This window comes from Drosophila mojavensis, unplaced genomic scaffold (genome assembly GCF_018153725.1).
Source record: "Drosophila mojavensis isolate 15081-1352.22 unplaced genomic scaffold, ASM1815372v1 contig_80, whole genome shotgun sequence".
In the NCBI taxonomy this organism is placed as follows: domain Eukaryota; kingdom Metazoa; phylum Arthropoda; class Insecta; order Diptera; family Drosophilidae; genus Drosophila; species Drosophila mojavensis.
In genome coordinates, this window is record NW_025318906.1 from 3404610 (window position 1) to 3432017 (window position 27408).

At 36.7% G+C, this 27408-nt stretch overlaps 1 protein-coding gene across 3 annotated transcripts in view; it reads left to right on the top strand.

The window, feature by feature from the left end:
* Window positions 1-336: 336 nt before the first annotated feature.
* LOC6578574 overlaps window positions 337-27408 on the top strand; it is a 39598-nt gene continuing 12526 nt past the window's right edge. Inside the window, exons 1-4 of one of the 3 annotated variants that reach the window (XM_032729992.2) lie at window positions 337-665; window positions 1136-1244; window positions 14470-14663; window positions 23794-23951. In XM_032729992.2, the coding sequence (XP_032585883.1) occupies window positions 14547-14663; window positions 23794-23951 (275 nt within the window). In that variant the 5' untranslated portion in view covers window positions 337-665; window positions 1136-1244; window positions 14470-14546. The remainder of the gene's footprint in view (window positions 666-1135; window positions 1245-14469; window positions 14664-23793; window positions 23952-27408) is intronic. The other 2 variants (XM_032729993.2, XM_032729991.2) reach the window with 2 other exon arrangements.

The window sequence follows — 27408 nt, forward strand, 5'->3', positions numbered from 1 at the left end:
GATTTATGCTAGATATATGCAAATCAGCGCAGCGAACAACCTTTACGAAAGAGGCGAAGAGAGCCGGTCTTAGCCATGGCTAAGAGAGTAACGATCTGTGGGCGCTCTTAAGCCACGCCGAAGCTCGGCCAAAAAGCTTCGACTTTTTATTTTCGGTGCTCTGCGATACGCTAAATGCTATTAAGCCCAGTTGAGCCATGAAGCAAAAGAAAAAAAAAACGCAAAGCAAAATAAAAGTTTTCAAGCAGCCGAAGCCCGTTCGACAACGTAACCGAACTTACGGTAAGGCCAGCTAGCCAACCAGCCAGCCAGCCAGCCAGTTAGCCAGGCCAACAGCGTCTTGGCCGTCAGTCGTGTCGCGAAAGTCGTCGAGTGCGTTTGCTAGTTGCTTTTGTTGCTGTCGCTGCGGCACAAACAAACAAACACACACACACACACGCTCAAAATTTACACACACACACACGTCGTGTTAGCTGGTGCCGTGTTACAGTGGGTATTAACAAAACAACAAAATATTTAACAAATAAATAAAAAACCCACACACAAGCTCATCATCAGCAGCATCATCGGCTGCTGCTGCTGTCTCTTCTCTTCTTCGTCATCATCATAAAAGAAAATTATAAAAAAAAAATTTGTTTAGTGCGCGCAGTCGTTATGCAACTGAAGTGCGTTCCAAAACCAAAACAAATAAGTAAAAATTGAAAAGAAAAAAAAAATCATAGAAAAATAGTTAAAGAAATGCAAATATAAATCAAAAGCAAAGCAAAAGCAAAAGCATAGAAAAAACTCTTTGCTTTAATTAGAAATTTGTACAAATAAAACTGCGGTAAAAGCGTAGAGAAAAATGCACAACAAATTATAATTAAATAAACAATTTTTATATATATATAAAAAAAAAGAAAATAATATAATAAAATAGATAAAAGGAAATAGTATAAAGAAATTTAAAGAAACAAGTTTTTTTTCGGCTGGCCAAGTGAAATGCCAGACAAGCAAACGAAAGTGAAAAGCTAACTGAATTAATGCAAAATAAATTATAAATATAAAAAAATATTAAAAAATTATATATAAATATAAAAATATTATAAAGAAATTATACTCATATTATACATAAATCAATTGGAATCAATTACAGCTGCAGCTGCTGCAAGTGCAACGAGAGCTGAATGCAAACGTAATCATTGGGAAAATTGTGTGTGCCAAACAATTTCGACACAGACAAAAAAAAACTAATTGAGCAAAAGGTGAGTAGCATGTCAGAGGTGCATGCTGCATGCTGCATGCAACGCATGCAATGCGGCCCTCGCGGCGTATGCGTAACATTTAGCCCAAGGCGTAGGAAGGCGGGCAAGCACATAACATACATGTGTGTGCATGAGTGCATGTGCATGTGTGTGTGTGCATTGTTGTGCACTTCCTGCTTAAATATATATATACAAATATATATAGTTTTATATTCATCTCCTCTCTCTGCTGCTTAAAGTTTCTAGTTTCGTTTTCGTTTCCCTTTTGCATTTAAAATATTTTTGAAAAATGTTTCTCCATGCATTTGTTGTTGTTGTTGTTGTCAAGGTTGTCCACATATGGAACTAATATCCATGTTTTGCGGCTTTAATTAAATACTATTAGTGCAGAATTAAGAGAGCCACACAATGTCAAGCTCCAGTTAGTTGGGCCAGCTCGCTCTGACCCTGAGCATGTGACTGTGTGTGTGTGTGTGTGTGATGAGCTGTCAGCACGCCTCCAAAAAAGAAAAAAAAAAAAAAAAAACAACAACGAAGCAAACAAAACAAATGCAGTTAATAAAGCACAAGCCCAAAACAGAGATGAGACTGAGACAGAGACCGAGACTGAAATGAGAAGAATTGCTGGTAGGTGTTGCGACAATTGTCAAGGAAGGAAGTCGCAGCGCGGTGCGGCGCGGCGTGGCTCGACTTCGCTTCAGTCAGTCAGCGAATGCAGTGGGCGGCAATTAAAGTGCAGCCAGAAAAACTTGTTGCAGTTGCAGTTGCAGTTGCAGTTGCCTCAGCCGTTGCAGTAGCAGCCGAGGCGCCCAATTATTCAGCCATAAATGTAAACAATCGCATAAAAGCGCCTAAATAGCAAAGCCATCCCCCCCTCACCTCCCACCTACCAAAGAAAAAATCTAGAGAGAAGCTGCAGGCAGACAGACACGCTCGGCGCTCTCAGTGTCTGAAGTGTTGAAAATGCAACAGGCCAAACTCAAAAAAAACTCCAAAAAATGTATGCACAAATTTAGTCTCAGCCACCCCCCCTAATCACCCCCTGCTTTGCCCACAAGCAAGCCAGCCAGAACTAAGCGAGAAGCAGCTGAAAAACAACGCAAGTCTCTCAGACAATAACGTGGCAATTTAATGGGAAATGTCAGTCACAAGGCGTACAATAACAACAACAACAGTTGACTTCATTTTCTCAGAAGCAACAAAAGAAAAACTACAGCAACAACAGCTACGGCTACAACAATATGCATGAACAAATGAGTTTTCGTGCGCGCAGACATAAAAAAGGTCGTGGCAAAGTTACAAACGCAATGACAGCAAACAAATACAACAACAACAACAGCAATGACACAAAAAAGGCAATGCGCAATGCACAAAATACAAACAACACAATCGACACACATTTATATATATATATATATATATATATTTATATATATATCCGTTAAGCCATGTCAAAGTGCATGACTGCAAAAAAAAAAAAAAAAAGGCAGAAAAACAAAAATCTAAGCTAAGCCCCCTTCACTCAAAGTTTTGCATATATAACGGCCATGCACACATACCCATATATATATATATATATATATATATATGTATATATAAATATATTTCTAAAGCTTCTACAGATTGGTGTCACACTTTTGTCCACACATTTCATTCTTTAGGCCTGGCGAAAAAAAAAAAAAATATTTAATTTCTTTCGCTTCTCTATTCACAAATGCGCGGCGCATTTTTATGAGCTGACTTTGACTTATATCTATGCATATATATACACATATATCTCTATATACATCAGCTGTCGAAGTACAATTTATGTTCGTTATTCATTAGCCAAAAGTCCTCGGCTCACAAAAAATGGGCTAATCAGATGCGCAGCAAATGCAAATTTGTAGACAAAGCAAACAAATATTCTAAATTAATACTATTACGAAACTTTCGAGAACATCGATCGATGCCTCAAAGATCTTTTAAAGGTTTCGCCGTGGATTAAACAAAAAAAGAAACTAAATATAATAATTTTAATTTATATATATAAAGATTTGCTTTTGTTAGCATGAAAATATATAACCATGAAAATATAAAGCTTAGAATTTACGCTATTTTAAATTAAATAAATTAAAAATGATTTTACCATAAAAAAAAAATATAAAAAAAATTATTATTATTATTATTATTATTTTTTTTTTTTTTTAATAAAATATTTTTTATACTGTAGCATACATTTTCATTTTGCAGCAAAGAAATTAGCCAAAAAGTTAGATTTTTTCTTGTAAAATGGTAAAATGAGAAATGTTTTCTTCAGTAAACATTTTTTCTTTTTAAAAACAAACAAAATAAAAAATAAAAAAATAAATATACATATAATAAAAAAAAATCGTTTATTGCCAAAGTTTTCAGCTTCATATTTGGGTTATAGAATCGAATTACAAAAGTCAGTAAATATGGAATAATGGAACATTATTATTTAAAATATTTTATAATAAGTTACACAAGATACATAAAACTATGGTTTATTTTTATTTTTTTATTTATTTTTTTTTTTTTTAATATTCACAAGAAACTTAGCTTTAGAGCTTCTTTTTTCACTCTCAAACTTTCTACACTTTATAGTACATATAAAATATATATAATTCTTTAGCCTCAACTCTAATGGATGCTCCCTGAACACTTAGAAACTGCCCAACAGCTATTTCCATTGTCTACCAAATAAGAAACACACACTTTTATTGGTCTACTAACTGCAGGTCGACACACATATCATGGACAGCACGTTGAAAGTTGTTAACGCCCGCAACAATAACAATAAAAGCTCACTGAGAGCGCTAATTAAATTGTTAAATTATTATTAGTAGTACTTAGACAGGGCTGCGGCACGTGGTCACGCAGACTAGATTACTATAGATGCGCCTTAATGGCTTATCATAGAAGTAACAGCAGCAGCAGCAGCCTCATCCAAGTCGCGCCTTAAATCTCTTTATTAAAACATTATATCATTGAACATTGTTCGCGGCTATCTGAATTGTGTTTTAAGTGCACGCGTAGGCCACAAAAGGTGTTTGTTGTGTGTTCATGTTGTTGTTGTTGCTGTTATTGTTTGTATTGCTGTCTCTTTCTGTGCTGACCGCCGCAATCAGGCAAACAAAACGCTTGTTAAACAAACAAACACAAACACAGTGAAAAATATTATGAGCTATCTTACTTCATATTTCCGCTCGTCAGCAGCTGCCGCCGCCGTTGCTGCAGCATCATCAATCTCTAATAAATAAAAGCCGAAAAAAAAAACTTTCGTAGGGCCATTTGAAAAAGTGAAAAGCAGAGATTTAAAACTTTTGCTGCTGCTGCTGTTGCTGCTGCTGCTGCTGTTGTTGCTGATTGCAGGCGTGTGATAAGCACAAATCGGCAAAAAAAAAAAAAAAAAAAATTGTATTTATATGAAAAAAAAAGCCATCTTAAATAGCCGCTGCTTTCATTCAGCGAACATTTATTAAGCCAACTAATGATGGTCAACGTAACTCGCAACGTTTTCAATACCCATTGTAAGTGACTAAATGGGGTGTATTGTTTTTTGTGCAAATTTTATGTTACATGACGGAAGAAGGCTGGGTCGTTGGCTTGAGCTTGGCTGAGGTGTGCAGGCGGATTTAAGCTGCCAATTTCGCTCTGCGTATACCATTCTCTCTCTCTCTTTCTCTCTCTCTCTCTCTCTCTCTCTCTTTCTCTCTCTCTCTCTCTCTCTCTCTCTCTCTCTCTTTCTTTACTACTCCGCCTATGCCAATATTTGTATCTGTATCTATTGTATTTTATATTTCCATCTGTCCGTCTCTGTCGCTCTCTCGCTCCATCTCTCTCTACCTATTTCAACCATACCGTTTATTCCGTTCTCTATCTGTCTGCTCCTCTCCCTCCCACTCCCACTCCGCCTATCACTGTGCGACTCTGTGGAACTATTTCTATTTCCCGGTTTATTCCTCTGTCTATCTGTCTATCTTTCTCTCTCTCTCTCTTTGCCTCTCTGCCATCTATCTGTCTATCTGTGTGCGACTTTTGAGACTCTATCTATTTCCAGTTTTATTCCTTTATCGAATCTTCTGTCTGTCTTGTGTCCTTATCTCTATCTCTAACTGTCCGTCTGCTCCTCTAGGTATCTCTTGTCTATATTTCATATTTATTCTGAATTATCGATAAGTTTGCTACGATCGATATTTATATCAAATAGAACTGTTTTAGGTTAAATAATGCTAAGACCTTTTCCAATTACGCCTCTTTACACTACACTATCTTACCTAGGGTATCTTCTAGTCGTGCCTTACTTTCTCGAGCACTTTTACTTGTTTTGCTTTACTTCTTACAAATGTTGAAAGAAAGAAATTTCAGTTTCGTTTTCAAACTCAGTCGCTCGTGGAAAATTTAGTGCTCACAGTTGATGTTGTTGTTGTCTCAGTTGTTGTTGTTGTTGCTGTTTAAGTTGTTGCTGTTGCTACGTTTACATGAGCTGCACGCCATGACGCGCTGTGTGGTAGGCAGCCAGCCAAGCAGCCAGACAGGCAATAGCCAGTTGAAGCGTGCAGGCCAAATGAAAACTGAAAACGAAAGCAGCCGCTAAAACGTTGTTGTTGTTGTTTCTCGTTTGTTGTTGTTACTCTTTTTGCAAGTAATTTCTGTGCTTTGCTTTTCACCTCACACACACACACTCACTCACTCACTCACACATCTATAAGCTCTTTTTTGGCCTGCACTCGTTTGTTTTTGGTTCGCTCAAGTTTTCCTACCAAAACAAAGAAACGTAACGAATCTTGAAAAAACGCGCCAAAAAATGCGGAAAGCCTAGCTTTTTTTTCTATATAGCCAACAAAACTTCGTTTCGTGTAATGAGAGTGTCAACTCGTTTGATCTCCAAGTGGACGCATCGCCCTGTGAACCAGTTTTCGATAACACCTGCCACACGGCTGGGCTGCTGCACTCGTTTTATTTTCCATTTCTCACATTGATTAATGGTGCGCGGCGAGTTCATTAGGCAAGCGGCCAAAACGTTTGACTATGATGCAACAGCGAATGCCACAGCTTGAGGCCATAGCCTAAAGTTTTTTGGAAATAAAGAAAACCCAGCTCAGCTCCACTGTTAGCGAGCTCAGAGCGAGCAGGATAACAGCCAACCTGATGCAAGTTCGTTGCCTAAGTCATTCGTTAAGCAAACAATTTGCATGCGCAACAAAATTTCAAGCAGGACAACAACAATTTCGAGCATTTTTAGGCCATTCACCAAAATGCCACAAGTTCGTTGCCTAAGTCATTTGTTTTCAAACAATTTTCGGATTATTTAGTTTTTATGTTGCACTTGATTAACAACAGCATCGATTTTAGCCTTGATGTAGTCATTTGTCTTAAATGCAGCAAGTTCGTCGTCTAAGTCATTGACTAAAAAACAAAAAACCAAATTTCAGCGGCTACATGGTAAATGCGTAGCTTTAATATAGCAAAAGCAGCTAGTAATGCACATAGTTTGTTTCCTAAGTCATTTGGCATACAATATGCAGAATAACAGAATACAAGTTTGTTGCCTAAGTCATTTGTTTAACTAGCCATATACGTAGGCCATAAAGCAGGACAACAACAAATTTTAGCCTTTTTTGGCTATTTTTACAAGTTCGTTGTCTAAGTCTTTCGTTTGAAAAACAATTAAATTGTTCATATTTGACTTTAGCAGCTCCTAATGCACTCGTGCACCGAGGCGTGTCAAGCGATTTGTTAAATTTACATTTTGAGAGTCTGCTTAATGAACTTACGCATAGAGAGACAGACAGAGAGACAGAGATAGACCGAGACGACAAGCCATAAAAATCAATCAAATCTAGTTACAACAGAAAAAACAAAAACAAAAAATTGAAATGTTAACTCAAAGTCGACGATTTTTCGTTTAGTTTGTTTTCATTTTTTTTTTTTCGCTTGCAACACACGTTGACAGTTACATGATGGAAGAAAAAGAAGCAGCAACAGCAACAGCTGAAAACGAACACACAATATATATTGTAAAACCTTATGATTTAACACAAGTTTCATTCAATAATTGCGTGAATGATGAGAGCTAAGCTAAGCCGCGCGTCAGCTAGACGATGCGTGCGGCTAAAGGGAAATATGCGTTGCGAAATATGCATATAAATTTTTAATTATCTGTATGTAAATATGAATATGTATACAAATGAGTGTCTGTGTGTGTGTGTGTTTGATTCGCCAGGTGTTGCCAGCGAGGCGCTCAGGTGTTAAATAGCAGCAGCGGCAGTTCCGCAAGACATTGTTTCAGTATGTTCGGCTGCTGTTTTAGATATTTGCACTATTAGCTTCCTATTTGCGCACGCGATGTATATACTACATATACATACATGTATACATATATACATATGTATGTAATTTGCATAATGAAAACCTTAACCCCAAACATAGTGCGATTAACTGAACCGTGCACTCGCTGCCAAAAAACACTTTCACGGCATTTGTTATGCAAATTAAAGCATTTGATTAGCCATATCCACACAGCCTCCGCCTCTGCCCTCGCCTTCAACTCTGCATTGGCCTCTGCCTTTCGAGTACTCGAATAATACGCATTAAGGCGCTAAATATTACGTATAATTTCTCATTATATAGATAGACAACACACATATGTATGAAGTCAATGACTGCTTAATTTAATTCGTTTAGAAAATCAATGGCCAAGCGAATCTTGAACTTCGCGGCGCTCGGCTTGACCCCCAGCGGGAATTTCGAGCAGGCTCTGTGAAAAGATTTTCGTTTTAGCCACAGATACATACCTATATATACATACATATATGTGGCTATCGATTCTAGCAAAAACTTTGGGTTTGTTTATTTCTGGCCGTGGCCAATCAATCAAATTGCTGCCAGAGCGAAAAATTCTTTTGCCTTGTGAAAGAGAAGGAGAGAGGTGAGAAGGAGAAAGAGAAAGAGAAGATGCTGCCGAGCGCATTAGACGAAAGTATCAAATGATTCGTTTCCCAGACCAAAGGCAGCGGGCTTCATTAGCGCAGCTTTCAAGTCGGTTCTGGTTACATAATGAACCTGAGCGCTAATGAAATATAAATACAAAATCAAACAACAACAACAACAACAACGTTTACTTTCTAGCTTTGAAAATTTTGGTTTGACCTTAACATTTTGTGCGCCACATTTGGCAAATGATTTGGCATATTTGTGTTTGTTGCTGCAGCTGGGCAACTAAATGATTTTGGATGCTGGCAGTGCTGGCAACGAAGATGAAAATGGCTATTTATATGTGGTATATATGTATGTATATATATACCACACACATATATTTACATAGATATATAGATCTATAGAGTCACTTTCAGCCGCAAAAGTCTTCATAGTTCCAGCTCTAAAACTGTGCTTCACAGCATTTGATACGCCACGCCCACTATGGGCGTGTATGCATAACTTTTTTGACAGTTTGTTGGGGAGCCCAACATTAACCCATTTACAAAATTTTAAGCTAATAATTGTGGAAACTATTCCCAATTTGCCACGCCCTTAATCAGAGTGTTCGGGTAAATATTTTAAATTCCAATTCTCTAGCAAAAAACCGAAAATTTCTATGGCAGAGAGAGAGTTTCTTTTGTAAAAATATATAGTAATTCAAAATTAGCCATGCCGCCCAGTGGGCGTATCCAAAAAGTAGAACTTGACACACAATCTGATGGACGGACGAATATATAGACAATATTTCAGCTTTCGCGCTTTAATAATGCCGAAATGCTATGCTATCCCATGGGTTGTGGGATAGGTAGGCAAAAAACGGTCAGCTGAAGGGAAGGACGGATGAAGGAGGGATGGAAGAAGAGATATGCAGATGAAGGCATAGACAGCAGAAGACATAGACACACGAGGGGTTAGATGGATGGATGCTAGGACGGATGGACGGCTAGACGATGGACGAACAGCCAGAGGATAGACGGTCTAATGAACTGAAGAACGGATTGTCGGATGAACGGATGATGGAATGGACGGTCGATCAAATGAACTGACCGTAGAATAGTTGAAGGTCGGAGGAATGAACGGTCGGATAGATGAAGAGACAAATGGATGGACAGCCCAATAGACAGGTGGACAGCCAGTCAAATAATCAAAATCAAAAGAACAACCATACATTATAAGCCCACAAATCTATTTGTTCATCTGCCACAAGTTTAACTGAGAAACAAAACAAGCAAATAGTTAGCTAACGAATAGGCTAGATCTGTCAGGAAAAAGGCTAAATAGGCAGCACTATGACAATCAGTGCCAAAATGTGACGGCGCTCAATGCAGCAACAAGCACCCACTCAAGCGCACACCTCAGCTCACCCACACACATGCCTAAACACACACCAACACACACACACACACATACAGTCAAATATTGTTAGGCATGTCAACTGCTTCATTTTGTGTGAAGCCTGCCCACATTTGTCGCATGTAAACAAATGAGCTAGACAAAGCGCAAGTGCTCTCACACACACACACACTCACAAACAGCTCGAGGCAGCAGTAACAGCAGATGTTGCTGTTGCTGTTGCTGGCCAAACAGACAACACGTGCTCTGTGTTTACAGCAGCAGCAGCAGCAACAGCAACAGCGAAGCTCTCAAATCTCGTGACGCATTCGCAATTGCATTTGAACTCTGTTTAAACAATGACGAGCGTTGGGTAAACGAACTGAAAACTATTTGCAGTCGGCAGCCGGTAAATATTAATGCGAAAAAGTGGCCATCACAAAGCGAGCGACGACTGCAGCCAATGACCGGGCAGACAGGCAACAGCAACAACAAACAGATAGATAGACAGACAGACAGTAAAAGCAACAACAACAACAACAACAATTGTTAGAATATACATATGTATATCCAAGCAGGCCCACTTCACACCCATTTAAAGTAAATTTACATGCCGAATGATTAATATGCAAGCGCTGTCTACATCTAACTATGACTATGACAATGAGCTGTTTGTCATCAGCAATATGATAAATTCTTTATTGATTCTCGTAAAACGATAAAGAAAACAAAAAATTACGCTTTCATTCATAAAAGCGTCGTGGCAAGTATTTAGTATGCATCCGATGTCACTGGATGCACAGTGCATAGAAAGTTCTGTTGGAAAGTCGAGTTGAAACAAAAGACTGAGGCAACGAACTTGGCCAGACGGCGCTTGCAACATGCACAAATTTGTTGCGCTGACATTATATCCAAAATTTGTTTGAAGATTTTTCCCATTTTGCGAAATAATTTACTTTCTATTTCCGTTTGATCATTAATTTCGCAATGGAAATATTTCAAATAGCGAAAGCAATTTTTTCTTTTTTTTTATTATCACTTTTATGGCGACAAATCAGTGTGTGTGTGAGTGAGTGTGTGTGAGCAGATGCTGCGAGCTGCGAGATGTTAATGAACTTCACGTTTGTTGCGGAAAGTAATTTTTACGTTTTTCTATAATTGAATTAAAGTTTTGCTGATGATTTTATTAAAGCAGTAGCAGCAGCTAGGCTAGGCTAAACACAAAAAAAGTGCAATAAACAATTTAATTGTGAAAGTTGAGCATTCGTCAATTTACATTCAAATCGCAGTCAGATTGGTTTGGCAATAGCTCGACTAGTTATATATACATATATAAGTACTATAACAAACTCTGATTAATTGACATATTTAAATGATGCCAATTTGGCTGCAAGCCATCAAAGACAAAGGTTATTGTTATTACTTTTACTTACGTTTTGTTTGTGAAAGTCGTTTTGAAAAATTTGTGCGTGTGCGCGCAGAAGACTTAAATAAAATGAAACAAAAATCAAATTGAGAGAAAAAATTTGAAAGTGAATGCGATAGCTGTGTGAGATGCAAGTCGCTTTGTAATTTCTGCAGTCAACAGTGAAATATAACAGTAAATATATGCTTGAAATGATGCAGGCAAATCAGCAAAGTCAACAACAAATGCAGCTGATGCTAAAGACTTCATCTCAGCCAGCGGCAGCATCAAGTGCCGCTCATCAGCACTCGACCTGTTTACAGAAGCCCCACCAACAACGACAAAAGAACATCTTCAACGGCTCGTAAGCAAAAACACAGGCGTTTCCCTAGTTTTTTCTCATCTTGAAGCTGTTCTTTTAACAGAAATATGCCAGCATACCAGAAGCTGGCTTCCATCCGCTATGAGTATGCAGGATATTTGAGCACCACTTAACTGTTGTTGTTATTGTTGCTGCTGCTTCAGCATCACAGTTATCAGAACTTTGCATCGAGTTTTTGAACTGTCAGCATTTTTGTGTTTATAAATGTTCCAAGAACAAAATCCAGCTAAAACCATTTTTCTGTTTAATTTCGCATGCACCATAAAGAATGCACATAAAATTGCAACGAAATTGCCGGCCAACTTAATTGGCAGACCGAAGCTGTGATAAACAAATGTTGCCACTTGTTCAGACTTTGCTTAAATGAGTTTAGCAGAGCTATAAAAACAAGTGGCATTTCAAATACCCTTTTTAATGCAAAATATAATATGCAAGTGTGAAAATCTGAAATGTTAGTGCTTTCGATAGTTGCAATTAATCGATAATTTACCTCACCTCTGCAATTCGCAATTTAAATCCTTACGATATTTAATTGTTGCCGATACTGCTATGCTAATTAACATTTCCACCCCCAGGCCAGAGCACTCCTACGCAACCGTTGCTCAGCAGTTCTATGTCGCATAGTTTTGCGTTTCAAGCTTTACAATAAAGTCAGCTATGCCGTTTTCAGTGTATTTTAATGTATGCATCTATGCTATAACCAATTGCTCATATCATTGGCAAGCGATTCACGTAATTGCTCGTCGGGCACAAACTAGAACACGTCTGCGCCTGGAGTACTTGTACACGTTGTACGTGCCATGTCAGAACAGGCAAACGGGAGTAGACACGATGTTCTATATAGTTGAAGTGCTGGTAAATAGGTAGGATGTATAAATAACAATAGTCTGGACAGGCTGCATCCTACATACATGCATACATATGTATATATATTTATCTGTCTGTATATTTGTATGTTTAACAATGGCAGCCAAAATTGAAAGGTGCAAAAACAGCGAAAATGCAGCTCAATAAACTAGCTAAAATGTTTTGGGCTTAAAGCGACACTGATGCAGATACAGATGCAGATGCAGCGATGGAGACAAAACGAACGGTGTAAAGAAAAAAAAAATTGTCAGACAGTCGTACAATTTAACGGCTTTTGTTGCATAAATGCAGCAGGCAACATTTGTTATGCGATTGCAATCTATCGCGCAAAATGGCGCCGATTGTTGACAATGCGAATCGAGTACGATTGCAAGTATGAGTATCGAGTATTGAGTGCGAGTACGAGTACGAGTGCGAGTACATCGTTTGGCTGCAATTGCGCAAAAGGCGTTGAAAATTTATGGCTAACAAAACAGGCAGCACCACAAGCAGCTAGACAACAAGCAGCCAGCATCCCCCTAAAGTTGAGGCTGTCAAGCAGTCAATCAGGCACTCAGCCGATTCGGCAAAAGAAAGCTGACAGACAATTATAGACACTAATAATAATGATAATAACAACAACAATAGCAGCAACAAAGCGTATAAATATGACAACAGGTTAGCGAACCTCACACATTTGCATATGAAGAAAGAGAGAGAGAGAGAGAGACAGAGCGAGGGAGAGAGATTGTGTGTGTGTGAGCATAGTCTAACACAAAAAAAGGGAGAAAGGGAGCGAAGAGCGGTACTAAAAAGCTTGCCGCTACGCGCGTTGATCGTTGGGGCCAGTTTCCAAGAGGTGTTTATTATGCAATGAGCGTTTTTTCATCAACTTGACAAACTGAGCCATGAAAACAAAGCAAAAACACAGAAAAACAACAACAAGCGACTTGGCTCATTTTGCCTTTGTTTTACCATTGTGCTTTATGATTATATTTTCTCTCTTCCCTGGCCGTTGTTTTTTTTTTTTTTTTTTTTTTTTTGCTTGCGAAGGCCTACACTACACACACAGGTGATATTCATTTGTCTGTATCTGTATCTGTATCTACGGTGCGTCGTCTGAGCTGAGAGCCAGACCAAAATGACAAGTAATTCAATAAAAATTGCATGTTTTACATAAATTCTGTTGGCAGGTCATAAAAATGCCAAAGTCACATAGCGCACACTGATTCCAAGCTGAATGAAAATGGAAAGAAGAACAAAGATTATTTATTGCACTCTGGGAAAATGGAAGATGTTCTGATTGAGACTTAACATGGCATTTAAAACTTCATTTAGTATTATATTGCTAGACGTCTCATGCACAATAGCTACAATTATTCTTTCCCAGATCGTCAGTGTTCCTATTTCGTTGTATAATTTTCAAAGTATAGACACTGAAATCGTTTTTATATCCCCCTAAAAGTAGTACAAAATAAAAACGTATTATACTATTAGTAACTAGTTCTTTTTGCATAAATATGTGACCTTTCTGATCATAACAAACGGGATATTTAATACAAAAAAAAAAAACTTTAATATCAAATAGAACACATAAAAATTTTATAAATAGATGAACTTAAAATTCCATTTCCACTCCTCCTATCGAGGTTTTAAGTATATTTAATAAAATTTTTATTCTTTTTATTCATTCAAACCATTGCATATCATGCGATAACAATCTCAACATGAAATGCATATAGATCTCGTATACTCTACCTTAAACAAACAATTATATCAACTTCAGACAATGCAAATAATATCAGGCAGGCGCATGCCAACTGCAGGTACACCTACTGCAGCTCCAGCTCCAGCTCGAAAGCTTTATTGGGTAACAGGGGCTGGCACAATCAGAAGTTTACACAGCTGAGAGGCCGAATTGGGATGACTTGTAAAAAGGAAGTCGGGTCATAAACAATATGTGTTATTATTGTGCTGTGAGTGCGTTGACCCAGCGTTGATTTTTATTTACTTTTTTTTTTTTTTTTTTTTTTTTGTTCTTTCACTGTTTGGTTTGCAATTTGACGCTGCACAGTGTGAAGCCTGTCAGCACCCAAATAAAATAAAAGAGAAAAGTTCTTGAACCAAAGAGAGAGAGAGAGAGAGAGAGACGAAGAATGTTGGAATTTACAGTTAGATGGTTAAATACGTCGGCAGACTTTAAAGCCAAAATACACAACATCCCATGCATATTCACAAACAGAACATTTATGACTTACTTGTCGTATCTTTTGCAGACTCTCGCCTGGACTGGGGATCCGCAAGAAGAGAACAAGAAGAAAAACAACAACAATATTAAACAACAAAAGTCAAAATGGTTTCGAGAAGAAAAATATTATCACGTTCGCGCGATGATCTAAACCTGGATCAGACATTCACCCAACAAGAGGAGGAGGAAGATGTCTGGTATCAGAAAGATAAGCTCTATAAGGTAAGCCTGACCACAATGATTGATGCAATTATACTTATGCAAATGAGTATAAGAGATACGTATAAGTTGATAAGTATAAGTATGCTAAGTGTTTGGCTGGCAGCTACTGAATTATAAAGTCAAATGGAGGCCATGGCAAGACGACACGATTTTATACAATTGGACAGCTCAAGACTTTTTTGACTTCCGCTTGGCCAGTTGGTTGGTTGGTTCTGCTATTGCTTATGCTACTGCTTCTTCTTCTTCTTCTTCTATGATTTGTGGCTATTTTAGAGTGTGGCTATATTCTCGACACGTGCAACGCGGTTGCATTGAGGTCAGCAACAGCATAAAACGCACTAAACCTTAGCCGCAGGCGATCTGTGCTGTTGCTGTTGCTGCTGTTGTTGTATTGACCAATTGCATTAATTACCGTTAGGCCATCGCATTGCGTTGTGCATTTTTAATTTGCCTATGGCCATTTGGCAGTTGCCGCAACGACAGCTCCAAGCAACAGCAACAACACCACGAAAAAAACAACAACAGCACGGATACTTTAAATGAAACCCTAATGTACAAGCCCAACACGAGCTTCACTTCAGCTATGTATGTGTGTGTGTGCCTAGTGTTTATACATGTGTGTGTGTGTGCTGTTGGCTTTTTCATCTGTGTGTGGGCATTTCTCATTGATTTCAGCGACATTTAAGCCAAACAAAATAGACAATAAAATCAGCATTTAGTTGCTGTCTCTAGCTCATGTCATGTTTATGCGCTAATCATAACGTGATTTATCATATCGTAATACAATATGCTTTAGATCTACCTGACCTAACCATGCAGAAATATGTTAACCAAAGACAGGTATATATATATATATATATGTATATGCTTATGTATATGCAACAAAAGACATAACAGAAACTTGAATAAAATAAGCAAATATTTGAAATATTTGTATAAGCGTGATATAAGAGTTAAACAACATGATTTAATTAGGTATGTTTGTTTGATATTTGTTGTATGTATAACGTAATAGGTTTATTAATTATTAGGTATATTCATATAGATAATAAATAGCACGGATACTTTAATTATATCATATTACATTTTCAATTCATTTAATTTTAGTGTAATATATATAATCAGTTTTTCATATATCTTATGTTATATATACAAATATAACTGTTTTAATTAATAATACATTTTATTTTATTTTATTTATTTATTTATTTTTTTTTTTTACTTTTGTTTGGGCACAATAAATATTTATTATATATTTAGTTATACATATTATACATATTCATAATTCGTACTTACGCTCAAAATGTTTTTTAGTAAAAACTTATATAATATTAGATGTTGCTTATATAAATATTTAAGCTTATGCAAAAAGCCATGTGAAGTGATGAGTATAAGTGTGGGCATAAATATAAGACAAACGTATAATCGTGTTATACTTATGCCCACATTTTTACTTTCTTCGTTTTTAACTATTTTAATTTTTCTCATACTTAAGCAATCCCTTATACTTAAATAGCTTCAATTTGAATTCCTTTACTCTAAATAAATAAATCTTAAATTTCCTTTTCTAGGAATGACCTTTGTGACTTACTTCTCCAAGTATATCTATTCATGATATTCAAAATTCATAGCCCACATCATTTTTAACGCATAAACGTTCAATTTGTCGCCCGCTTTTAAGCTTTATTATTTTTTGGCAATTGCCGTTGCTGCCCACACACTCACGCACACACACACACACACACACATCTATTGTCGCCATAAATATTATGTTTATTATTTAACTGGGTTAACAGCAGTCAGTGAACAATTTGAACCAATCAAAGTCGAGCACTTTTATGCCCCTCTATCAAATTTTCTCCCCTTTTTTTTTGGGGGGGGGGCGATTTGCATAAAGCCGCGCCCAGTTCACGTGACGTCAAAGAAATGAAAAGCTAAGCGACACTTTATTCGCCTTGTGTCATATGAAACTTTGTCTCTTTTTTCTCTTCTTTTTTTGGGCTAGAAAAAAATGCAAACGCCCACGCGTTTTTAGCCGCCGCCGCGTTTCGCAATTGGCGTGAGCGTCTATATAATTCCATTTAGCAATACTCAAAATACAAAAGGCGTCTAGTTTTTCCCATGGAAATGAACGAAAAAAAAAAAAAAAAAACACAAAAACTACTACAAATTATGGCAGCATTTTCCTATTGTCGTTTGCTTAGCTCTGGGGGCCCTTTTGAATCGGACTAAAATTCGTTTTTGTTTTCTTTTTTTTTTTGCCTTAATTTTTTTCTTGTCTTTGGGCATTTATTGAGCAATCTGTGTTGGGCTTGTACTATATTCAATAATGTTTACAAATTTATTAGCTGGGAACGTTGTCGCTGCTTGCCATATGCAGCGCCAAACAAAAGACTTAGGCAACGAACTTGTTTTGTGTTTTGCATAAAAGAGAACTTTTTAGTGCAAATGCGCTAAGTGCTTGACTGCTTGCTGTCTCTGTTTCTTCTTCGCCTGCTTCTTCTTCTTAAAACCACTTTTCCATGCCAACGAAAGTAGCATGAAAATGAAAGTTTTTCATTTATTCGGCTAAGCTGACAAGTTTTCGCTTCGCTTCGCCTCGCTACTGCTTGTTATTGTTGCTGTTGTTGTTGTTAGTGCTGTTGTTGCTTTTCCACTTCCACTTCCATGCGCCTGTTTCGGCACTCGTTCACCTGGTTTCGGTTTCGCTATCTGGCTGGCTGGCTCGCTGGCTGCTTGGCTGGCTCCGTACAACAGGATTTTGCTGGCACCGCCAAAAACGCGTTGGCGCAAGCAGGAAAAACCACACACCAAACACAAACACACACACACACACATACACATGCACAGGCAGACACGCACACGTACGCTTGGCGCGTAATTTAGCTCTTCAACGTGCAGGAAAATTATGTTTTTGTTTTTGTGGAAAATGTGACTGCTTCGCACTTTTGTTGCATCTCTTTCGATAGTCGTTGACGAGCTGACAGGGGAGCATATTGGTTTTGTACAATTTTTGCTGTCTATGCGACAGTCAGATTATTTGTTTGATTGAAAGCTAAAAACTTGACACTTTGGTATAAGCGGTTTGTCTTTCAGGCTTTATCTCCAGCTTGTTGATATTCCGGTACAAGTACAAGTACAAGTACAAGGGAGGAATCACGTATAATATATATATATATTCTATCAAACAATATTGCTTAGTTATTAACTTAGTTACTAATTTACCTTCATCTATTAGGGCAGTGATAAATCGAGTATTATCTCTATCAAATACAACATAAATATCAGGAATTTGTATGGATTTACTTGATTTATTTTACAGCTATAGATTTACTTGATAAATAGTCATCTATCCCTTCCCATGATCTCCCATGCGGTGTTCTAGTAAATAGTCGTAAATGGCTCATGCTTCAATATGCCTTACAGAAAGTTCATATTAAATATATGAACTACATATATCCATATATCTATCTATATATGAAATGTATAATAGATTTGGTCCAGACTAATTATAGACTATGATATAATATGATATGAACTGTACATAAACATCGATTTTTGGGATCAATTTTGTGCATTAATTTGTCGTAATTATGCAGTTAATTAGATGCTTCTGCAATATTCCTACTTAGTTTCCTTAGTATCCTGTTCAAACATGCACAAAATGAATAATATATTAAAATAAAACAAAGATACAAAGATATATATTTTTCTTATATATATAAAGTTATATAAGCACAAATCAATCAATTTGGCCTGACGGAAGACACCGCCAGCTGTTATTATAGACGAAAGAAACTATGCATGAAATTAACATAAATTTGTATTGACCAAACAGAGAAACAACTAGAGAGCGAAATAATGAAAAGATAAGCAAAGACAAATGTTTAAGAGATGCGATCCACTTGATGGCGAGCGCTTTTTACCCAAAAACCAGCCAAAAATAATATTTATTTTGCCATTAGTTGGCTTTTGGAAATGGGTCAGGCGACATTTCAAGTTCTGCGCTTGGGGGCGAAAAAACAAATTCAAAATAAAATATGAAAAAAAAAGAGTAGAAAACAAAATAAATAAACAACCATTTCTTCTGTAGCGAGTGCAACCTGTCACGTCGCTACGAAATATATTTATCAAGTCCATAACAATTTGAAATGATGATTATATCTATTGGCAACAAAGCTCGCCGCGCCGCAAATTCATTTTATTAAATGTCAACTTTGAGCGCTTGGCGCATCTGTTGCCATCCTCGACGAGACGCTGGAGCTGAACACCAGCCGCAGCCACAGTCGCAGCCGAAAGTCGTGACTGCAAAAGTTCAACAACATTTTGCACAAAAAGTGCAAACTTAATAAACTTAGAGAAGAAGAAGAGGAAGAAGCAGCAGCAGAAGACGCAGCAGCAGAGTCTGGTTAGATTCTCTGCAGAGCCAAAAGCCACTTCCGTGCTGATTGCACTTGTGCACGTGTTTTTTCTGCTGTTTCACTCTTTGCTGCTGGGTGTCAATTATAGAACTTATTAAAGCCAAATCTAACGTACAGCTGCTTTAATTACAGCCAAACGACAGCTGTGCCCTTTACAAATCAAATACAAGCCCCGCACAGCTTGTGCCACATTTGTGACATGCCGTGTTGGAGGCGTGCCAGAACATACCAAAACTTTCAATGTTGGTGGGGGGGGATAAACAAAGAGCATAAAGGTCGTCTAAGCAGTGGTATAGCTAGAAATACTAAGAACGAATATGAGAAATACTATGAAAATACTATATGTAGCTGAGATGTGATAGAGCTCAGAGCAATAGAAGCTGTCTATATGTACATATATTTTTTGTATTTTGGTTTTGTGCAATGTCTCTCCATCTGTCCCTACGTCTGTATGTATGAAACTTTTATCGGCACTAGAGACTTGAAATTGGGAAAATATACCCGTGTATACCCTCGAATTATAAAGTGTAAAAATTTTTCTATAAATTTGCCCATTAACAAATGCGCCGTGAATGAGTATTCTGCAGTCGGTAACACATGCCTGCAACGTTCTCACTTGGTATTTAATTTTTCGGTTAAAAATTGAATACAAACACAAAATTGTTGGGTTGATATTATATATATGGTATATATGTATAAAGCTCAAGGCTTTATGTTAGGGCAATAATAAGACTTATAATTATATTAGCTAAATGTCAATGACATATTTCATTAACAAAAATTGCCGCTTTATGGTATCTTGTCTCAATAAAAAAAAAAATGCATATATAATTTTAACACTTTTACTTACTTATGCCCCCCTACATAAACACTCGAAGTTTAATATATAATCGACATTTTGAATGTGATTTATTGCATTTATTTGTTTGGCCAATTTTCTAGAGCAATTATGAAGTTGATTAGCTAAGCTCTGCTCAAAAAGTAGAGCGCATAGTGAATATCCGCATGTGACGTATATTCGATTTTCGGAAATGAATATTTTGGAGGCCTTTTGCTGGTTCTCATGCCACTCACTCATGTCGACAAGTGTGGCAACATTGAATGCCAAATTAATTTTTGACAGCTGTTTTACTCTGAAGTCTTCAATTTTTGCCTATTCCAAAAAATGCAGGAAATAAAACCTCTATAGATTTGCATGCAAAGAGAACATCCGAAAGATGACGCAGTCACTGCATTCAGATAAGTCCCCAATGCTCTCTTATCTCTTTCTAGTGTACGAACAGGATAAGGGACGACATTGAAGGAGCAGCTGAAAAAGATATCAAAAATGTATTTTGAAGGATGCCAAATGAGATATTCATGAAGAAATCAATATATATTTAAAATAACAGAAACTTTCTAGAATTACTTAAATAACATTTTAAGCTAGGTAAAGGAATGCATAACTATTTTAAGAGTTCAGGAATTATCATGAAACTTACCCGATTCACTCTAAATGCTCAACCAACGACTAACCCTTACTCAGAATGTAGATGACTTATATGACTTATGGCTTAGCTAATCAGTTAATTTGCTATGCAAACGGCAAGCACAGTGTGAAAGTCAAATTAGCATTTCGAGATTATTTTTAATATATTTTTTATATTTAATATATTTGTGGAGCAACGTTCTTTAATGTGAGCAGCTGCACATAAATTCAACGGCTTTTTTTAAATTTTCTTTTAAACTTTGAATTGTTTTACCAATAATTTAAAACAGCTTTGTCATAAGTGTCTTAAATTCATAATTAACATGCTTATTTATTTAGATATGTTCTTATAAAATTATTTAAATATTGTAAGAAATTTAATGTGTGTGTCTGTTGCTGTTGCCTTTTATATACACTTGCTCAGACGATTTGCGTCAGAGATTTGTATATAGATATTTGATGCTGTTGTTGCTGCTATTGTTGTTGTAATTGTTGTTGCTTAAACAAATTTCCATGCTATACATAGGTACGTTAATAATTTGCATAACAAATGTGCGCTTACGAAAACCAGTTCAGTTGCTTTTTCAAGAATCGATTGGCATTTTGGGCAACTCAAAAAAAAAAACATGTATATAACTAAAAACATATATATGCATAATATATATCGGGGCTGTGCTAATTTTTAGCCAATATCAGCTAACAAGAACTTTGAGAAGTGCATAGAGAGGCGCTGCGCCTCTTAACGCTTGCCAAACCGAAACTTTTGACATTTTGAGGTCGTCGCAATAAAATTTTGCTGTTTTTTTTTTTTTTTTTTGGGAAGTAAACGGCCTAGAAAATATTTATAATAAAAACAACAAAGACGACTTTGTAACTTGTTTTGCGTTGGCCTACAAGATTCTTTTTTGGCCAAAAGAGGCCGAAGATGATGAAGAAGAAGAAGAAGCAGACGGAGGCAAAAACCTGTACAACAAAAGTGAATCTGCCCGTAGCCGAAGAATCTAAGCGAGCTTTTGAAGTGAAATCAAAAGTGCTTGTCGACTCGAAACAGCAGCAGCAACAAATTAAAGCTAAAGTGCGCCACAAACACACACACACACACACACACACATGCGCGCAACTATACAAAGCCGAAAAGGTTAACAAGTTTTACTACATGATTTATTTGCATTTTTAATGTGCTCGCCAGGCAGCATCGGATCAGCCAGCTCTGGAGCTCTGCCTAGACGAGTTTCAGCTAACGTACTCCCCTTTAAAAACTCTATGTAGAACTAAAAAAAGAAAAAATCTAAAAAAATAGACGTTAGCTTGTTTGCCTTATTCATATTTTATTTGTGTTTTAGTCTGAACTTTGCCAGAAAAGAGTTCGTTTTTTTTTGGGATGGTGGGAGGGGGGTAATACTGGTCATGAACCAGTTGATTTGATTTGTATGTGATGTGGCTCATATGCTTACATAAGTAGTTCACTTACGCAGTTCATTAAAGCTCAGTTTTGCATGAGGACTGAAAGCTTCAAGAGACGGTCTGGTAGAGGTAGTTCCGAAAGTGAAAAAATGCAACAGAAATTGAACTGAAGTGAGCATAAATGAACCAGCTCAAAATGATATTGAATTCATTTGCATGCGCTAAAGTTCATATGTGCTTTAAGATAGTTCATTGATCATTACAAATGGCATTTTGGTTTACATGACTTTAACATAATTTTACTTACAGTATTTTAATTTAATACAATTCATAGTTTAGTGTATTTAAAATCTAGAAAATTTAGTTATAATTATTATTTACTAATCCTATTTTCATTGTTGTATTTTTTTTTTTTTTTTTTTTATATGTAGTTAATTTTTATAGTTAAATATATTTTTTGTGTATAGTTTTTTTATTGGGTTATATTATTTTTATTGAGTTAGAGTTTTTATACTTTATTGTTTATTTTAATTTTTTTTTATGTTTTTTTATTTTTTTTTATTATTTTTTTTTTATTATTTTTTTTTTTATTTAGTTATTTTTCCTGGGTTTGTTTTTATATATTTGATTACTTTTTTATTACAATATATTTTTTATGGTCCTTATTTCTTAGTTTTAATCATAGATATTCAAGGTTTTTTTTTACGTATTTTATTATAGCAATTCTAAAAACACTTTTTATGCTCGTAGATAAACATATTTTTTGGCCTAGACTAATTCCATAATTTTTAATAATTTATTACCATGTCAATTTAATATGCTAATTTTTTTAATTTGATTTTTTATGCTCGTTTATTAATCCAAAAATATGAGAGACAAAATTAGTTTAAGAACTGGAACATAAATGCAAAATATATAAGACCTAAACTAATGCTATTCATAATTAATTAATTAATTAATTAATTATAATTTCCTAGACGTTGCCTGCTGTTGCCAAATGCTATGAAAAATTTCATAAATATTTTGCTCAAATAATGTGATTACGTTGAATGGTATTTAAAAGGCAGACTCTACCTATGCTTAAGATATAATATACTACATATATATGTATACATATACATATACATATACATAGATAAAACTATATCAAAATGTAAAATATGCGCTTGTGCACTTAGGCATGACGCAAGCTGAAAAGCGAGCGAGCTGCATTTTCATTTTCTTAGTGCAATCGAAAGCCTTGCAGCACTTTAAATATCTCAAAAGCACACACAGACACACACATACATATACATACAAATGTAGCTATATAAAATAGTAAACAACGTTGTCTATAATTTTATATGTCTTGCTGCAACACGACTCGCTGGCGTGCCAGCATTTGCTCCGATTTGATTTTAACTTTTATTCAACAAACAGCAACAAGAACAACAACAGCAACAGCAACAACAGCAGTTGCTCGTAATGCCTGCAAAGACAACAACACCAACAACAATAAAAGCAATAGTAAAAGTAAAGTGAGTGAAAAATAAAAGCACAAACGCAAGCGCCCAACAAGGCCGTTCACTTTGTCTAGCAAAAAAAAAAAAGCTTTGCACACACACACAGATGCACATATACTGTTACACATTTGATGGAAAGTGAAAATTGCTGGCATTAGTTGCATTTGCAACAGCCGTTTGCAGCCGATTTTGCTTAGCCTGTTGTTGTTGTTGTTGTCGTCTGCAGTAAGTTGCTCGCCTAAGTCTTTTGTTTTTCATTGCTCAAGCTGCCATTTAGCAAAGCTCTCTCTCACACTTACACTCACTCACTCTCTCTTTGTCTTTGTCTCTCTCAGGAACACATACAGGAAGTGCTGGACAAATGGACGCAAATCGATGATGAGATCTGGGCCAAAGTAATTGTCTTTGAGCGCAATCGCCGTGTGGCCAAAGCCTATGCACGTGCTCCAGTGCTCACAATCAATGGCTCCGACGATGGCTTCGATGGCATGCGGTATGTATATGCATAGACGTTTGGCCTAAACAGACTCTAGACTAGTTAGTAAGTGCTCAAGTTTTATTGAACTCGTTCCGCTGGCCATAAGTTGCATAGGTCTTAATACTATTCGAGTATACAAACTTTTGTTGTCTATATTCTAACTATGCAACAGTAGATAATGATCTTTTAAGATGGGACAGTAAACACTCGTATCTTTATATTCAACTCTCTATAAACAGTTTTTGTTGATAGTGTATATAGTACTTGTATTTAGTTTAGTTTTATTGTGCTTAATATACATAAGTATAAGTTGATCAGGATCAACTGAAAAGTCGATCTAACCCAGTAGTCTCTCAGAATATGATCCTACGAGTCAGTATGTCATGTATGTATAGATAGTAGTAGCATATAAGTTGTATAAGAGTTAGGTATAGCTTCTATTTGTATGTGAGCTATAGTCGAATTGATTTGCTACTGATGGTATGAAGATATATCATATACAGTAGAATCCCGATAAGTCGAAATGGCAACTGAATCTGATTTTTTTTTCGTTTTGCATAGAAATTTAAATTATCGAGAATTATTGAGAACGAATTTCTTACAAGAAGATAGATTTTCGATTTAGCGCGGTACAAATTATCGAGACTCGACTGTATATACTATATATCGACCAGCTAATACAGGACTTGCAAATGAATGGATCGAGTGCTTCCATAGACAACTAAATATATAATATAGTAATCAGAATGGTTCCAATTGGTGTTTTTATAACAGGCATAAATCAAATTGGCTTTCAAATAAACAATAACTTTTTCCACAGTCAAATAAAATATATTTGGCACACGAATTCAACGAGCTTAGGTTTAGGGTATCTGCTAGTCTGGCAGAGCACTTTTACTTTCTTGAACTGCTGCCTTGCTTCACTTTTTGCCCGATTGTTGTTTTGGCTTTTGTCTGTCCTGTTTTTGATGTGAGGCAGGGCAGCACCTTAATTACAAGCAGACCAATAAAAAACAAGGCAATACTAATAAATATACACGCATATATACAGCTATATATATTTATCTGTAAGTCAGCAATTGCTGCCTTTGAACTTTTTTGCGCAAAAAGAAAAAAAAAAATCATTTTGCAGCCGATTCGCCCTTGACCCACTCCCAGCAGGAGAAGCGCACTTTTTACTCTTGAGCAATTTGTTGCTGTTGTTGTTGTTGTTGTTGTTGCTGTTGGTGTTTTTCTTGATAATAAATGATGAAATTACACCTGCTCCCAAATGGGCAATGAATGAAACTTTAGCGAGCCGCCGACGCGACGCGACGCCGCAGCAGCAGCAGCAGCAGCAGCAGCAGCAACGCCCATTAAATTGAATGGCATAGAGTATTACAATTTAATTGCCCAGCTGAACTTGTCGAGGCGGCAAAAGAGCTAGAAAACAAAACAAAACATATAGAAGACAAAGATATAGCGTATATATATATATATACATACATATATAGTATCTGAAGATTTGTCTATATATGAAGCAGGCAGCGCATTTAAGAAAAACCTTCAGCTATGCAAATTACGACATTTTTTATCTGTGACCTCACTTGCTGGCAGCAATTTGTAGCATGTGAAAATGCCCGAAAATAAAATGAGCGTCAACAACAACAACAATAGCAACAGCAACAGCAACAACAACAGGTGAAAATGTTTTAATAATTGCGCGTATTTTTGTATAAAATGAGCGATTTCCGTTTGCTGCCGCAATTTGAGCTATGAAGAATTCTAGTTTTTGGTTTTCGGTTTTGGTTGCAGTTGTTGCTGCTGCTGTGGTTGCTGCTGTGGCTGTGGTTGCAGTTGAAGCTAATTAACATATTCCGTCTCAAAATGATTTCGTCGTTGCGTGCCAGAAATTGCAAATGCCAAACGCTTTTTGGCTCAATTGCTTTGGCAATTTTTGCTTATTTCTTTTGCCCACACGCTGCTCAAGCACTTCGCTCAAATGTCAAGAAGTCTGCATAATGGAGTTGAGCAGCTTACAAGTATCTGTATATCGGCATATACACTTGAATAAAATATGTATATACATACATATATATATATATATATATATATATCTCGATATGAGCCGGAGTCATGCATAATGTATTAGCCCATAAATGCGCTGATTAAAAACGATCGGGCTTAAAAGCAATTCAAGTTCGTTGCTTAAAATGTAATCTGGGTAGGAGCAACAGCAACAGCAACAGCAACAGCAGCAGCAACAGCAGCAATAACTGCAACAAAAGCAACAACAATAGCAGCAAGAGACTGCGCAAAAGCAGCAACAACAACAGCAACAACAAAAGAGCAGCCAAAGCAATAACAACTACAACAGCAGCAGCAGCAGCAGCAGCAATTTGGCAAGCAGCAGCAACAACAACATCGGCAACAGCATGAAGCGACAATCACAGCAGCAGGAGCAGCAACTGAGACGTTAACAGTAACAACAACTGGAACAACAGCAACAATTGCAGCAACAGGACCAGCGGCAGCAACCCCGAAAATTGCAACAACAACAAAAGAAGCAGCAGCAACAAAAGTAACAGCAACAAAAGCCGGCAGCAGAAGCAACAACACTAACAAAAACTGCTACAACAAAAGCAACGCAACAACAGCAACTGAAACATTAACAACAACAACAACAACAGCTACAGCAATAACAGCAACTGAAACGTCAGCAGCAACAACAGCATCAGCAGCAACTAAAACGTCAACTGCAACAATTGCAGCAGCAGCAGCAACAACAACAACAACAGCCCCCAAAAAAGGGCAATGCTGGTATTAGGTACAGGTCGGCTTCCTTTGTACCCAACACGACAACAATGAAATGAAGATGCCGCCCGTAAAATGTCAACAGCAACCATAATACTTAATAATAATAACAACAAATAACAGCAGCAACCAGCAACAACAACAAACAACAGCAACAGCAACATCTACAATAATCAGCCTGGCGCAAATATAATGAAATAAATAATAAATAAAATAAATAAACGGCTGACCAAGAAACGAAACTAAGCCCGACTAGCAGATGCTACGTAATTAGTAGCACTTAAGAAAAATGGGCTAAAGTAGGAAAACAATGGCACTGATATACCCTATAGAGATAGAAATTAATAGAGCTGGTGATACATTAAACCTGGGCAAAGTTAAGAGTGCCCGACTTGGAGATACTCCTTAACTAAACGAATACTCTCTATAAGGCAAACTACTAGCTAAGGATTGATCAATCTATGCAACACTGAGATACTCTATAAAAAGCAGTAAGGTAAGGCTAAGCAGAGCTGCCTGACTAGCACATACCTCGCAACAACATCTAGCTGTGTATTAAAAGTACGTCAATGCGAAAGGCTCGGCAGAGAAATACTCTGTAAACAGCAAAGAGGTAATATCAAATCAATATACAAATCGACTAACAGATACCCTGTAACTAAGTTCTGAGTCAGCTGCA